The sequence below is a fragment of the Dromiciops gliroides genome, chromosome 2 (assembly GCF_019393635.1).
Source record: "Dromiciops gliroides isolate mDroGli1 chromosome 2, mDroGli1.pri, whole genome shotgun sequence".
NCBI classification, from domain to species: Eukaryota; Metazoa; Chordata; class Mammalia; order Microbiotheria; family Microbiotheriidae; genus Dromiciops; species Dromiciops gliroides.
Window position 1 is genome coordinate 409247059 of NC_057862.1, and position 17123 is coordinate 409264181.

Genomic DNA, 17123 nt, shown 5'->3' on the forward strand with positions numbered 1-17123 from the left:
TAGGCAATTTAAAAAGAAAAAAATCTTAATAAAAATATTAAGTCTGATATCTAAATTTGCTCAGGTATGTACAATAAGTACTATTCCTCAACAGTTTAGTGATCAAAAGATAAGCATTGTTTTCAAAAGAACCGCAAACCAATTAATAACTACATGAAAACATGGCTTGAATCACTTATAGTAAAAGATATTCCAAAGTGGGATGCTAATCCACCATTGGTGGATGTGTGAACAAATCCAGCCATTCTGGAGAGCAATTTGGAACTATGCCAAAGGGCTAAAAAATCGTGCATACCCTTTGATCCAGCAATACTACTGCTAAGTTTATATCCCATAGGCATTCCCCAAAAGAGAAAAAGACTTATTTGTACAAAAATACTTACAGCAGCTCTTTTTGTGGTGACTAAAAATTGGAGATCAAAGGAATGCTCATCCATTGGGAAACGGCTAAACAAGGTGTGGTATATGATTGTGATGGAATGTTATTGTGCTATAAAAATGACAAAAAGGATCTCAGAAAGGCCTGGAAAGACTTGTATGAACTGATGTATAGTGAAGTGAGCAGAACCAGGAAGACATTGTGCACAGTTTGATGAAAAACTGTGAATGACTTAACTATTCTCAGCAATACAATAATCCAAGACAATCCTAAAGGACTAAAGAGGAAGCATACTATCTACCTCCAAAGAAAGAACTGAGGTTGAATGAATACAGACTGAAACATGCTATTTTCATTTTCCTTCATTTTTTTCCTTTTATTCAAGTTTTCTTATACAAAATGACAAATATGGTAATGTTTTACATAACTGAACTTATATAACCTATATCTGATTGCTTACCCCCTTAGGGAGTGGGGAGGGGAGAGAGGAAAGGATGGATAGAATTTGGAACTCAAAACTTCATATTAAAATGTTTATTATTGGGGCAGCTTGGTGGCATAGTGGATAGAGCACTGGCCCTGGAATCAGGAGGACCTGAGTTCAAATCCAGCCTCAGACACTTAACACTTACTAGCTGTGTGACCCTGGGCAAGTCACTTAACCCCAATTGCCTCACCAAAAACATTTTTTTAAAAATGTTTATTATCAAAAGAAAAAAAGATAATCCAATTAAAATAGCTGTAAAATCTTACTTTATACTCTTCAAATTGGCAGCAAAAACAAAGGTAATAACAGCCAATGTTAGAGAGGCTATGGGAAGATTGGTGTATTGCTTATGGCATGGTGAAGTGATCCAACTATTAACTCTATCAGTTTGTAATTATATAAGAAAAACAACTAAACTTTATCCCTTTGAAATTAAACTGTAAGCATATCTGTCCTCCAAAGATGTCAATGACAGAAACAAATGTATGCTAGATACCAAAATATTCAAAGTAGCACTCTCTTTAGTAGCAAAGATAACATATTTGAATGCCTCTGGAGAGGAGGCCTATTATAGTAGAAAGAGCAAACCTGGAGTCAAGGATTCCAATGGCCAAACCTACTTTTCAGTGACAAAGTGACTTGGTCTTATGTCCCTTCCCTTCTCTTAGGCTAAATTTCCTCATATATAAAATAAGAGGGTTTGACATGACCAACAAGACAGAAGACTAGACACTTTCTCTGCTCTTCATGACCTCTCCAAAACAGAAATTATGTACCAGAGATAAGCGATTTCAGCTCTGTCAATAGTCTAGGACACTAAGAACCTAAACAAGATAAACACCAATGCCTAACATACGCTTGCTCACTGCCCACCATACTTGTATCTGCTAGAAGGGTTGTACAAACCTGCATCATAATTCAGGTCCACACCCCAAGCCTACTTTTTGCTTCCCAGTGCCTCAGAGATAAAAAATCCAAGTGACAGAAATTTTCTCAGGCTTTGATAGCCCTGTGGCAACATTCTGTGCTTCAGCAGAGTTCAGTTTAAGCAGAGAGAGCTCAATCCTATACCCTGACCTCCATCCCTTCTTCCAGTGCCAAGCTGCAACAGCAACATGGCAGTACTGTGCCACTGGGTCAGAGAAGTGAGGAATAGAGGGAACAGGGCAGGAAGTAAGTGTGTGTCAGGGTTGGGGAGTGTTGTGTGGCACTCCACTAAGCCTAAGGGAAAGAGCACAGCATCAAAGTGTGGCTAGTTCTGTCCCCAAAATTGTCATGTAAGGCAGAAATCTAGGCTGGTGAATTGTGAATTACCAGGCACGGAAAGAAATCAAGATGATCTGAGATCTAGTCCCTAGGAAAAACTGCCTTCAGAAGGGAGAGAGTGAGAAAGTAATAACAACTTCCATACAAGACATACTAGCAGGTAATATTTAGCTTGACTAAGAGTTACAAGTCCAGGAAACCCACTTACCTATATGCAAGTGCTAATGCCCAGGCACTAGCAGCACAGTAAAGGCTGTCTTGAACCTTGGCCTTCTGGTCATCACCGCAAGTTTTTGTGGGGAAGAGGCCAGTGGTTGGACTTTGATACAGCAGCACTGTTGATTTGACTGAAATTGGAAACATGACCCAGAATGAATAAAGACTCTATCGATTTTCTTTGGACAAAATGCTTATACCCTAATGTTAGAATCATATCCTGTTTTTTAAAGTTCTTAATTGTATAGAAAGTAATGTTGAAATAGGGTTTTTTTCCCCTCATGAAACTTGTGCTAATGAAAGGGTAGATGAAAAAATCATCTTAATCAAAGCCATTTCAATTTAAATAAGATTTCTTTCTCTTTCTTTTGAAACCTTGTCCCTTGGCAGAGTAGAAAGAAGTGAGTTAAATGGACTTTAACAGTATCAAAAACTAGATAGATGAATTTAGAAGTTAACATGACTTCATGGTCTCCTTCACTGATGTTCTTTTGTCAATAACTTTGCTGACAATTCCAAAAGAGTTGAGTAGTTGGGAATTACCCATTAGAAGTCAATTCAATACACCTTTCCAACTAAGGAAACAAATCAGTTTCAGTGAGAAAAGCCTGAAATAGATGAATGGCAAAGAGCAGCATAAGTTTGCAACTGCCACTGTGAATGGCGATGAGTAAATTGGACTGTCACTTTCTCTATAGGGATGGCAAAAGCAATGAACCTACAAAATGATAAAATGTCAATAGATCAAACAAGAACCCGGAACTCTGGGTGCTTTGTCAAGTGAAGAAGCATTTTGTCCCCGTCCTTCACACCAGGAGATCAATTCTGTTTAATACATTATATAAGTTCTGTTTCAGCACTTAGAACCACTCTCACAAGATCTAACAGCAGCATGTAAACAGGCTATTTCTTTAAAATTTTGCTTAAATAAATAGCAGGTTAAAGTTAATTTCTGATTCTGATTCTGATTCTGTGTTGAAGTCCCCCAAATTGGAAGGCAAACATATATGCTGGCATTTCATAAAAGCTTTTTCATTTCTATTTCTCAGTCTCTAAATAGATGAATGCTATATTCCTCCAAAATACATTAAATCGAATGAACCTAGGTTTTGTTATCAAAACTGATGGAACACTTTTCTAATGCTTAGGATATTCTGTTCTTCCACAGAATGTAAGCCATGAAAAAGTGAGCTACATTTTCTCCAAATGAATTTATTTCAGTGCTGAAAGGTAAATACTATAAGTTGTTAATTTGCAGCATTTTAAAATTAATTCTTTCAATAAAGCAGAACTTTGTCCCAAAGGACCTTTATAATTTTACACAGGCACACATTTCAATTCAATCCAATTGAAATACATCTGTTAAATGCTTTATATGTGCAAAACTCTGTGGTAGATGCTCAGAATAAAAGAAAAAATAATAAACTAACAATATATTAGGAGAAAAACATATACATGAATGATTAAACAGAAGGTAATTTGGAGAGGAAGAGAACAAATAGGTATCAGGGAAAGATTTATGAAAAAAATGGCACTCACAAGTGCTAATGTACATATAGACAAATGTGTATAGACACACATATTGAGGTCAAACCCAAACCAAGTTTCTACTCCCACAAGGATCCCCTATTTATAGTAATAGCCACTCTTCAAGTTTATCTACAAAGTGGTGTAAGGATTGTAATCTTCAGTGGTAGAGATAGTTCCCATCTTAATAAAACCACAGAACCTTGAGTTATTGAAATATTAAATCAAATACCATCAATTAGGTTGTCTTACTTGCTTTCTCAGGAAAACAAAAGAAAATATTTATGGAAAGGATATGTTAATAATTTTCCATTCATTAAAGTAACAGATGGGACAGAGATGGGTTTTTTAGCCACTTAGAAATGGATGTGCCCCTTCTGAGAGCATAAAAGACCCAACAAACCAGATGCCAGAAACAATACTTTCATAGAAAAAGATACAATAGCTATGTAACAGAATAACTACTAAAATAGGGATATTCAAAACATTTATTCCTTATTCTTTGCTTACCAATTCTGTAATAACGATCCAATTTATCCCACAGAGTTTCGTTGTCAGGTCTTGGAAGGTCAATGCTTTTAAGAGGTTCATAAACCGAGCCTAAAAAAAACCCACAACTCCATTAAATTCCACATTTTCACACAAATATATATATATATATATATATACATATATATATATATATGTATAAAGAAACACCTGTACACAACTTAGCACTTTCTAGCCATTTCATTGTCATGCAGATTATTTCATCGTAGTAGAGTTTGTCCTTTGGAGAAGAGTAGTAATACTATGCTTAAACCACAATGAGAACTCAATATTTAACTGCTTGCTCATTTATGTTCAGGCTATAAAAACACTAAAATCCACAAAACGTATGTGCTAGTCATAAAGGTATCAGTTAAATACTTGCCAAGGTTTCACTGAGAAAAACATGTGTAGAAAATAATGTCTCTATTTATTACTATTAATCTTAAGAAATAAAAGCCTTACAGTTCTCAAAAGAAATGTAAACTATGAACAACCATACAGGAAAAAAATGCACCAAATTACTAATCCTAAAGGGACTGCAAATTAACTCTAAAGTTGCACCTCACACCTATCAGAACGGCAAAAAGGAAAAAGAAAAAAAAGGGAAATGACAATTGGTGACAGGGCTACAGGAAGTCAGGAAATCTAACGAAATGTTCATGAAGTTGTCCATTTATTGAGCCATTTTGTAGTTTGGAATTATATCCATCTAGTTACTAAGTTGTACATAACCTTAGACCTAGCAACACCACCACTGGACTAATTACACCCTGCTCTCAAATCAAAGATACAAGGAAAGGATCCATATGTACAAAGCTATTTATCACAGTACTTTTTGTGATAGCCCAGCAACTGAAGAATAAACTAATTATAATATGTAATTAAAATGAAATACTGAAGTATATGAAACTTTAAAAGGGATGGATTCAGAGAAATATGGAAGACATACAACTGAGGCAGAATGAAGTAGGCAGAACCAAGAGAACAAATTATGCTACAATATTGCAAAGGAAAATAAATTTGAAAGACTTAAGAATTTGGACGAGTGCAATAACCAATCAGTACCCAAAGAGTCTGATTATAAATTAATCATGTCTCCTACCTCTCAGCAGAAAGGTGAAGTACAGAATGAGACACATAGCCAATGTAGGGATTTGTTTTGCTTAATTATACTTGATAAGAGGGAGGGACTTAAGGGAGAAGTGGGAATAGAAAAGAGGAGAAAGAGGAAAGAGGAGTAGTAATATTCATAGAAAAATAGAGAATGAAAATTCAATAAACAGTTTTTAAAACAGTTTTTAAGTGAACAGAAAGAAATTCAGAAATGGACACAGACAAGCAGACTAGTGTAGCACTATTCCGCTAAATTTATTATGTAGTTTAAAAAAAAAAAGAAGCTATACACAATAGTTACTGTTTCATATACAATCCTTTTATTTTGTTTTAGGAATATAGAAATACTTGCAATTGTTGCTATTTGTCAAGTCATAATAATAAAATATTTTTTTAAAATATCACTTATGAGAACTTACAAAATGTAGAAAACACTATAAAAGGAAAGAAAACTAATGTCTTTCTCCACTAACTAACCCTTCCAACAAACTAGAAAGGAAAAAAAATGATGATCAAACGTTCCAAGTCTATATACTTCAATGACAGTCAGCCGATCATTTAATCTTTTCCTGTCCAAAACTTCCTTACTTTTGCTAGGTATTAAGAGATCATCAGTTCCTGCTATGACAGCTATGGTATCAACCATTTCTATTTCTCTGTCCTGAAAACTACAAAAAGGTGCTTTGATAGTACTTGTGTGCCCAAAGTATAGAATACAGAGTAATTATTTTAAGTTGCTACAAAGTCTTAGCTGAATATTATATGTTTGGTCACTATACTTTCTTAGCTGGAGAATAACAGAAAGACAACTCAACATCGAGGTATAGGGACTAAGTATCGTTTCTTCTTGCTAAAAGCACTTCTACATTATAAAAATTATAGAATCAAAATTAATACACTTTACATTCAAGTAACATACTACATAGTCAAAAAAGAGCACAAATAAAACTTGATGGAAGGTGGGTGGCATGGATCTTTTTAGATTCACTAAGGCTCTGCTTTAAAAGAAAACCAAAGCATTTTACTCCTAAAATTACTATGACAGGTATGATACCTTAAAGCCAAGATTTTAGAAGTGGCACAGAAAGACTCACTCATTCAAAGAAATGATCTCTTTACCTTCTGTTGTGTGAACAACCTTTAGAAAAGAATAATGCCCTGCTCTGGGGTAATGGAATATCTGTATATAGCCAGAGTTTATAATGGAGGAAAGCTGGACGGACATCCTGAAGAAGAATGGGCAGTCTATCATCATAACTGGGATAGGTATGGCCCAGCCTATTATTTCAGTGCAACATGACACGTGGGAGGTAACAGTAACAGAAGAAAAAAGGTCCCAACAGTGGTCTCGCTATGTCAAATCATCCCTGAACAGCAAACATAAATGAAATAGCCAGGTACAGCTGAGGCATAAAAGCACTGGGAGGAGCTCATATTTGGGACTAGTACTCCCCTTCTGAGTCAACCTTAAGGAACCAAAAAGGAAATTTTCAGTTAAACTGGAAAGGTAAAATGCAGAAATGCTCACTTTTCCCATATAAACTTCTGGAAATAGCTGAAAAGCATCCCCAAAAGATGAATGATAAACTAAAAAGACATGGAAGTAAATTCCTCCATCCAGTACAAAACTATATAAAGAAAGCTACAAGCCAGTAGAGAGAGGTGAGAGGGAACAAGAGTGAAGCCAGCACAAGATGCCATGAACACACCCAAAGCCAAACAGGCTTTGAAGATAAGGGTAATAAACCAATGCAGGATTGGGTCCTTAAAGCCAGATCTATAATCCAGTTTGTCAGAAGAGAATAAGGCACAAAGACAGCCCCTACAGGTCACGAGAGGGAGACAAAACCTGCCTAGGCACTCCAAACACCATTAGTAGCCCCAGTAGGAAACAGGGCCAACTCAGCACCTGGATACTAGTACCTGAGCTCTGCAGGCAGCCCAAGGCCAACATAATCTTGAGCAACCCACTAAGGCCTATCAGGGATGTAGCAGGGGAATAAGCCAACCTGAAGTACAAAGAGAAGGAGATGGTCTAGCTGAGGCCAAGAACCTCAGTGGACCACCAAGAGATCAGAAGCCAAGGATTAAGGCAGAGATTAGAAACTAATGCTAGCCACCCTATTCACAGAAGCAGAAACAGAAGCATATTCACTATAGGGGAGACAGGACCAAACAAGGTCTATCCATCCCATCCAAGGAGACTTGATCTGAGGAAGAAAATAAGAGATTAATAAGAAAACATCACACATATTTATGACATATTTTCCCACTAAAATAAGCCTAGGGGGTAATCCCAGAAGCAAGTACCCCCCAACAACTACAATTAGAGGCTCAGGAAAAAAAAAGGCTTGGTCAAAGAGGAATCAAAATGGAGGAAGAGATTTTTTAAAAAGAAAAGAAATGAAATGAGAATTCAGGAGGAAAACTTGAAAGGAAAATAGTGTAGAATAGAGGGTAGAAAATGTTACCCAAGTAATGGACTCTGAAAAATGGAATGGAGAAGATGGAATTTATTAACTCCATTAGAAAATAAATATTTGACACAACTCACTATCTCTTTCTTCACCTCTATCTCATATGATGAAGTGGTCTAACTCCTTAACAAGGCTAACCTGCTCTATCTGTTCAAATGGTCTTTTTCCATCCCATCTCTTCCAACAGAATGTGCTCTGTCAAACCCACTCTTTAACTTACTTTCAACCTCTCCCTCTTGACTGGCTCACTCCCTACACGTTCATGTCTTCCTAGTCCTAAAAACAAACAACAAAAAATGCTCACTGGATCCTTCCATCTACTCTAATTATCATCCCATACCTCTTCTGCTGTTTGTAGCTAAACACCTTTAAAAAGGCCATGTACAATAGGTGCCTCCATTTTCTCTTCTCTCACTTTGTAATTAATCCTTTACAATCTGTCTTCTAACCTTATGATTCCACCAAAACTGCTCTCTCCAGTTACTAATTATCACTTAGCTGCCAAATCTATTGGCACTTTCTCAATCCTCATTTTCCTTGACCTCTCTTGGTAGGTCAGCCTGACTCATATCTCTCCCCATTCCAATCCATCTTCCATTCAGCCACCAAAATGATTTTCCTAAAGCACAGGTCTGACACTTCCTTACTCAAAAAACTCCAGTACCTCCCCATTACCTCCAGGATCAAATATAAAATGGTCTGTTGGGTTTTCAAGGATCCTTTCTAACTTAGCACTACCCCCTACTTCCTAGTCTTCTTATACCTTACTTCCTGCCATGTACCTTTTGATCCAGATTAGCTTTCTGATTGTTCCATGAACAAGACACTCCATCTACTGGCTCTGGTTTTCTCTGGCTGTCCCCTATACCTAGAATATTCTCTTTCCTCAACTCTGACTACTGACTTTTCTGACTTCCTTTAAGTCCTAACTAAAATCCCATATTTTAAAACAATCTTTTCCCAATGCCTCTTCATTCTAGAGTCTTCTTTCTGCTAATTATTTCCTATTTATCTGGTATATACCTAGCTTTGTATATATTTGTTTACATGTTTTTCCTTCCATTAAGTTATAAGCTCCTTGAGGACAGGGACTTTTTTCTCTTTTTATATTCCCAGCATTTAGCACAGAGTAGTCAAGAAATGTGTAAGGAAGGAAAAGGGAAGAGTCAGAAAGTACATTTCAACTTTGAAAAGCTGATCCTCAAGGATGAATAAAAAAAGAGAATATGTATAAGAACTAGTCATCAGGATCTAGGCTTCTTTTGGGGGGGGGGTGAGGGCAGGGCAATGAGAGTTAAGTGACTTGGCCAGGATCACACAGGCTATTGTCAAGTGTCTGAAGGTGGATTTGAACTCAGGTCCTCCTGAATCCAGGGCTGATGCTTTATCTACTATACCACCTAGCTGCCCCAGGATCTAGGCTTCTTGTAGAAGCAGAAGAGTAGAAATAGACTACTTCAGTTATAAATTTCTATTGTTGACAAAATTGCTTATCTTTCTCCTCCACTCCTTTCTAATTTGCAAAGATGAAGGTGAAAAGAAAAGAGGAAGAAACATAAGAAATTTTACTGAAAGCAAGGATATAATTATCATAATAGTGAACCCAAATGGGAAGAATTGAGCAGACTCCAACAATATGTTGTTATCAAGAGCGTCTGAAACAAAAAGGTTTAGTTTGTTTTTTTGTTTTGTTTTGTTTATTTTTTTTGGTGAGGCAATTGGTGTTAAGTGACTTGCCCACGGTCACACAGCTGGTTAAGTGTCAAGTGTCAAGTGTCTGAGGCCAGGTCCTCCTGAATCCAGGGCCGCTGCTCTAACCAATGTGCCACCTAGCTGCCCCAGGTTTAGTTTTAAAATAAGGCACTAGAGCAGTATTAATTCTATTTCTTTCTCTTTTTGTATTAATTATATTTCAGGGAAATTTTAAAAAGCAGTGGTAGCAAGTATGACCTCAGGCAAGTAAAAGCAGACATGGCTAAAAGAGAAAGACATAAATAACTAGAAAGTTATTATCTGCTCATAATTGACCACACCTGTATAACAAAAAAATACAATACTACCTCAATTCATTTACAATTTCATTATAATAAGACACTACCAAAATGTTAATTTATAAAATGAAAAATTTTAATTTATAGCAAAAATAACAAATTTCATCTAAAGAAGGGATTCTTAAGCCATTTGTGTCATAGATCCCTTGAACTCCTTCTCAGAATGATGTTTTTAACTACATAAAGTAAAACACATAGAATTATAAAAGAACACAATTATATTCAAATACAGTTATCAGAAAAAATATTAACCCCTGATCAAGAGGAAAAAACAGTTAACAATCTCATGAGAAATCATGAAAAAAAAGTGAGAAAGGAGGTCTAGCAATATCAGATTTCAAATTACATTATAAAAAAAGTAATCAGAAGGCAGAGCAAAGATGGTAGAGCGAGAAACTCAATGGAGCTCTCCCAGCATTCCCTTCCAAACAACTTTGAAATAATGCCTCAAATAAAATTCTGGGGTGGCAAAGCCAACACAAGGTAAGGGTGAGACATTTTTTCCAGCCTAAGACAGCATAGGAGGTCAGCAGGAGAGGTCTGTGACACGTTAGGCACTAGACTTGAACATCCCAAAGGCCACACAGCTCACACGCCAACTTTGGGAGCTCTCAGCCTAGATAGTAAGGTGGTCAGACAACTAGTAAGAAAGGCTTACAGACAGATCTTGCTTTACATAAGTGGACTGTTTCAAAGAACTCTATATAAAGTGATTTTTACATAATGTGAATTTGCCCCTGCCCACCCATTTAACTTAGCCTATATAACAAAAGTCTCTGTACAGAAGACCCTTTCCTTGCACTGGGTACAAGATCCTGTTGCAAAGCCCATATACAGTTCCATGTTACAGTTCAAAGATGAAAAGGAGTGCTAGCTCTTGCAGCTATAGGAAAGCAGGGAACCTCATCACAGAGGAGTGCTAGCACTTGTGGCTATTGAACAGTAAGGTCCCTGGTCACAGTTCCAAGGTGAAGGAGTGCTTAATACTTGCTCACAAAGTAGCAGGGGCCCTGGTCTCAGTTCCAAGGCAGAAAGAAGCATTAAGGTTTGCAACCACAATAGAGAAGGGGACCTTGTCATAGTTCCAGCTCCAAGAGTCAGTAGTTGCAGGAGAACAAGGTCCATTACTGGGTAAAGACCAGAGCATGGCCCAAGAGAGCAGTGACCAAACCTCTCTTCAGATTATACCACCTTAAAAACACTGAAAATTCACAGACTCCCCCCAGAACTCGCTCTGAAAACTATAGCACAAAACCCCTAAAGTTTGAGACAGTGCCCTTCCTACTCTGGGAGCAGGGCCCCAACATTAAAAAAAAGTTGAGTCAAGAAATAGGAAAAATGAGCAAATAACAAGAAAAAAATTACTTGAGTATTAAAAAGCTAATATGGTGACAGAGAAGACTAAGACACAAATTCAGAAGAGGACAACATCAAAACAGCTACAAGCAAAGGCCCCAAGAAATTAGACACAAGCCCAACAAGAATACATAGAATAGCTTTAAAAGGATTTTAAAAAACAAGTAAGAGAGGTGAGGGTGATACAAGAAAATTATAAAAAGAATGTCAACAACTTGGTAAAAGAGGTAGAAAAAAGTGAAGAAAATAACACTTTAAAAATCATAATTGGCCAAATGATAAAAGAGGCCCACACACAGAGCACTAAAGAAAATAATTCCTTGAAAAAGCAGAACTGGCTAAAAGGAAAAAGAAAAAATAAAACAAAGTAAAGGAATGAGAAACTAGAAGAAAATTTGAAATATCTCATCAGAAAAACAACTAATTTGGTAATTCCATCTAGGAGAGATAAACTATGATAAAAAAATATAGGAAAGCCATGATTTTTTTTAAAAAGGAGACAGAGACATATTTCAAGAAATTACATAGGAAAACTGCCTTCATGTCCTTGAAACAGAGGTCAAAATTGAAAGAATCTACCAAAGAATCCATCAGACCTTGAAAAAGATCCCCAAATCAAAACTCTCAGGAATTTGATAGTCAAATTCCAGAGCTCCCATGTCAATGAAGAAATACTGCAAGCAACCAGAAAGAAACAATTCAAACATCATGGATCCACAGTGGGGATCACACAAGATTTCCACATAAAAGATGCGAAAGGTACAAAAACAATTCATCAATAAAGGATCTTAGCTCAAGGAAAGAATCAATCTGCATCTTGTATCTTTTTTTTTTGTTAATGTTTTATTAACTATCAGATTAATAGAATTAAGTCCGTCAATTCTTATTGTTATACTTCAAAAGCCTTTACTGCTTGCTCCAATGCTGAACACTTCTTTACAGATAATTCTTTAAGTGGATACATTTAACAATTGTGATTTTAAAAGTTAGGTACAAAACCATTTTTAAGATATTCTGACAAGTACACTTTTAAGGAACTAGAAAGACAGAAGGGAACAAATAAAGGTATGTATTAAATAAGCAATGAACATAAAAAAAATTGTCAGGTATCTAGAATGCTTTCTGAGAAGCTTACCTAATATCTAAGACTGTTTAATGAAAGGCAACAAAGAACCAACTATATTATATCATTTTTACATGTCAATGTGTTTATTATGTAGTCTTTTTCAATTAATTTAAAATTTTAAAATAATTTTCTTTTAAAAAATAAATTTCTACCATTATCTTTGGTTTTTATACCAACATCTTCCTGTTCTATCCCCTCCCTTTCAACTCCTCCTAAAGTGCCAACATTTATAACAAATAATTTTAAAGAGGAAGAAAAAAATTCTACAAAAATTAAGAAATTTTGACATTATGTGGAGTGTTCTATACCCATATCATTAATGTTTCATCCCTATCCACTCACAGGGTATGTGAGGGCTGGTGAGTTTTTTTTAATGTTTTACTGATGTATTGGTTTTTTACATCCCCACAGGCTGCCTCCCTCACTGCTAGAGCCATCCCACATAACAAGTGGTTTTAAAGACAAAAAGTTTTAAAAAGAAGAAAAAAAAATATATGTATGTGTGTATATATATATATATATATATATGCATATATATGTGACCACATGAACACACATACACATATATTAATTGCTTATATATTTTGGATGTCAAATCCTCATCAAAGATTTGAGACAAAGATTTTTTTTTCCTATTTGACCACCTTCTTATCCTAGGTGCAATAATTTCATCTGCAGAAGCCTTCTGATTTCATGTAATCAGCATCTATTTTATTTTTTGTAATTTTGCCTATTATTTTACATAAGAAAATATCTCTTATGCAAAATTGTGAGAGATATAAGATTGGCTTTTCTATTTTTAATAGTATGAGCTTCCCCCCAACCCCCCGGGGCAATGAGGGTTAAGTGACTTGCCCAGGGTCACACAGCTAGTAAGTTCCAAGTGTCTGAGGCTAGAATTGAACTCAGGTCCTCCTAAATCCAGGGCCAGTGCTTTATCCACTATACCACTTAGTGCCCTGTAATATGAGCTTTAATATTAAGGTCATATATCCATTTAAAAGGAATTGGGGGGAGGGGAAGCTAGGTAGTGTAGTGGATAAAGCACCAGCCCTGAATTCAAAAGAACCTGAGTTCAAATCTGGCCTCACACACTTACTATCTGTGTGACCCTGGGCAAGTCACTTAACCCTCATTGCCCCCCCCCCCCAAAAAAAGGTATTGGTCTAAGTCTAATTTCTGCCAGACTCCTTTCCAGGTTTTTTTTTTTTTTAATGAAATAGTTCTTTCCCAAGTAATTTGTTTTCTGCTTTACTGAACATGGGGTTATTTTCCACTGGCTTTAAAAAAATGTTTTTTTTATTCTCCCTTTTGTATTCTGTTCCATTAATCTACCTCTATTTTTTAAAAATTCCATTTTGTTTTGATGACTGCTGCTTTAAATATGAGATCTGGAAATGCTATACCCCTTTTTCTGTACTTATTTTCATCTTTTCCCTTGATATTCTAGGTCTTTTATTTTTCCAAATTAATTTCATCATTATTTTATCAAATTCTATAAAGTATCCCTTTGTTAATTTGGTATAGCATTAAGACTATAAATTAACTTTGGTAGTATGGCAATTTTTATTATATTGGCATGGCCCAGTCATGAGCACTGAATATTCTTCCAGTTTTTTAAGATGCTATTTATTTCTTTATGGAACATTTTGTAAACAAAGCTATACAAATATTTCCTGTGTTTTAGTATATTGATCCCCAGATACTTTATGTACCTTGTCATTATTTGGAATGGTATTTCCTTTTCTATTTTTGTCTCTTAAATTTTATTATATAGAAATGAAGTCTATTTTTTTTTTTAGTGAGGCAATTGGGGTTAAGTGACTTGCCCGGGGTCACACAGCTAATAAGTGTTAAGTGTCTGAGGCCAGATTTGAACTCAGGTACTCCTGACTCTAGGGTCAGTGCTCTATCCACTGCATTACGTAGCTGCCCCCAAATTATTTATTTATTTTTATTATTATCTTTTTGGCTGGGTAATAAGGGTTAAGTGACTTGCCCAAGGCCACACAGCTAGCATCAAGTGTCTATGGTTGGATTTGAACTCAGGTCCTCCTGAATCCAGGGCCAGTGCTTTATTCACTGTGCCACCTAGCTGCCATGAAGTTTATTTTTGAGGATTTTGTGGCATACAAATCCTAATTGTTTCAATATAATATCATTAATTATGTTGACTGTTTTCCTAATGTTGAACTATGCTTGCATCCCTAGTATAAATCCAACTTGGTTATCAAGAATGACTTCTTAGAATAATTTCATTATGAATCTTTGACTCGATTCAGAGTTATCATGTATTCTCTTTTTTTTCCTCTCCCTGTTTTTAGGTTCTCTCTTATTTTATAATTTAGTTTAAAAAAAAACAAAAAACTACATTGATTCACCAGTAGGGGTGAGTGGCATAGTGAGATTTAGTCTATGATGTTTCACACTTGTTTCTCCACCATCCTTCTATTTAACTTCTGCTTTCATCCTTATCTCCTCATGCACCTTTAGAAAGAAGTCTCTTAATGGTCTCTCTATTACTGTTTTGTTGTTGTCCAATTGCTGTATTTGTTGACCTTTCCTGGATTCTCTTGTCTGGTATACTGAAAACACAAATAATTCTTTCTAGTTTTATTTTCTTTCTTGGAATGTTTCAAATACTTTCTTTTATTGGAATGTTCATCTTTTTTTTCATTTATGGTTAGGCTCAGATTTGCAGGGTAGGTCACCTTGGAATTAAGCTCCACTGCTCTTCAGAACACATTATTTCATTCTCTCTTGAGGTTTCTAGGAGGGAAAGAATAATCTTTGCTTTATATTTAAAGGTCTTTTTCCTGGCTACTTGAAGAAATTACTGTTTGTCAGTGGAATTGTTAAATTTGATCAGTTGTGTGCTTTTTTCCCTGAAGGTGATATATGGAGCCTTTTCACCAGCACTGTTTTTTGGTTTCAGAAGTCCTGAGAAGTTTTCTTATATTGTTTATTACAGTATGATGTTCAGAGTTTTTTAATTGCCATTTTTTTCTGTGAGCCCTATAATTCTCAAGTTGTCTTTAAGACCAATATGTGGTGGGGTTTTTTTTTTTACTTAATGGTATTTTACTTTTCCCCAATTACTTGTAAAGATAATTTTCAACATAAATTTTTATAAGAGTTTGAGTTCCAATTTTTTTTCTCTCCCTTCCCTCTGCCTCCCCAAGACAGCAAGCAATTTGATATAGGTTATACAGTGCAACCATGTTAAAACATATTCCCACATTAGTCACACTGCAAAAGAAAAATCAGAACAAAAGGGAAAAAAACACAAGAAAAATACAAGAAACAAAACAAAAAAAGTGAAAATTTACACTCAGACTCCATAGTTCTTTGTCTGGATGTAGATAGCATTTTCCATCATAAATCTTTTGGAAATAAGACCAATATGTTTTGCCTATGACCAATATGTTTGTCCTTTTAACATTTTTGTTTTGTTTTCTTCTTCAAGATTGTCCTTAATTTCTGTGTATTTGCATTCTAAATAAGTTATTCTGTCTTTTGTTTGTCACCATGTATTCAAGTTTCTCTATTCAGCCAATTATCTCTATTACACAAGTCATAAATTCTATTTTTAAACTATTCACAAACATCCTCCTGTGATCACATGTTCTCTTTAGAATCCATAGAGTCTTCAGCCTTATGGAGCACTTATTCATTTTTTTTCTTTTCTTTTTTTCACTGATTCATTTTTATTTGTCTTGCAATATTTCTTCATAGATAACTGAACTCTTTCCTGTAACCTGGTAGCCAATTCCCCTTCTGTTATTAGTGTCTTACCCATTGGGCAGCTATGTGGCACAATGAACAGAGAGCACCAGGCCTGGAGTCAGGAAGACTCATCTTCCTGAGTTCAAATCCTGCCTCAGACACTTACTAGTTGTGTGACCTTGGACAAGTCATTTAACCCTGTTTGACTCAGTTTTCTCATCTGTAAAATGAGCTAGAGAATTAAATGGCAAACCACTCCAGTATCTTTGCTAAGCGAACCACAAATGGGGTCCCGAAGAGTTGAACATGATCAAAATGCCTCAAGAACAACAGATCTTTGATCAGTCTTTTTTCCCTTAATTCCCCACTCTCCCCCATTGCTCACTTTCTAACTCCTTCCCCTTTAACAGCAATTTCCCTGAGAACTAAATCTCAAAGCTGTCTAAGCTTCTTCACATGCTAGGGAATTAATTCGTGGTTGATCTTCCTCGGTCTCTACCTGAAGTAACTTCTGGGGAGCCAGAACTGGATCCAAGTGGATGCTGGGGTTTTTTCTCTCAGGTTTAGTGTAGGGCCACACAACTCCATGTATGTATCCTGTTCCAGTTAACTCTCTTCCTACATTCTCTGGTCAAACTCTGTTATGGCACAGAGTACTGCTCCTCAGCATTGCTATCATAGCCTTAACAAATTTCTACTAGTTAGATCACTGTCACCCTAGGGGGATGGAGAAAACAGGGAATAGGTTGTTAAAGGATGGGTGGTCTTTTGTAGTTCTGCTGCTAGAAGCACGGTGAGTAAGTAGGGGAAAGAGTACAGAGTAAGTAAGGTAGGGGTTAGGGATTAGTCTTCTTGGCTTCTGTTCACT

The 17123-nt window shown here is 36.0% G+C and overlaps 1 protein-coding gene across 4 annotated transcripts in view; it reads right to left on the reverse strand.

Moving 5' to 3' along the window:
• PHKB (phosphorylase kinase regulatory subunit beta) overlaps nucleotides 1–17123 on the reverse strand; it is a 250960-nt gene that overhangs the window by 207319 nt on the left and 26518 nt on the right. For all 4 annotated transcript variants that reach the window (XM_043983714.1, XM_043983715.1, XM_043983712.1 and 1 more), the window contains 2 exons: nucleotides 4386–4475; nucleotides 2341–2479 (listed from right to left, as the gene is read on the reverse strand). In XM_043983714.1, coding sequence (XP_043839649.1) covers nucleotides 2341–2479; nucleotides 4386–4475 — 229 coding nt within the window. The remainder of the gene's footprint in view (nucleotides 1–2340; nucleotides 2480–4385; nucleotides 4476–17123) is intronic.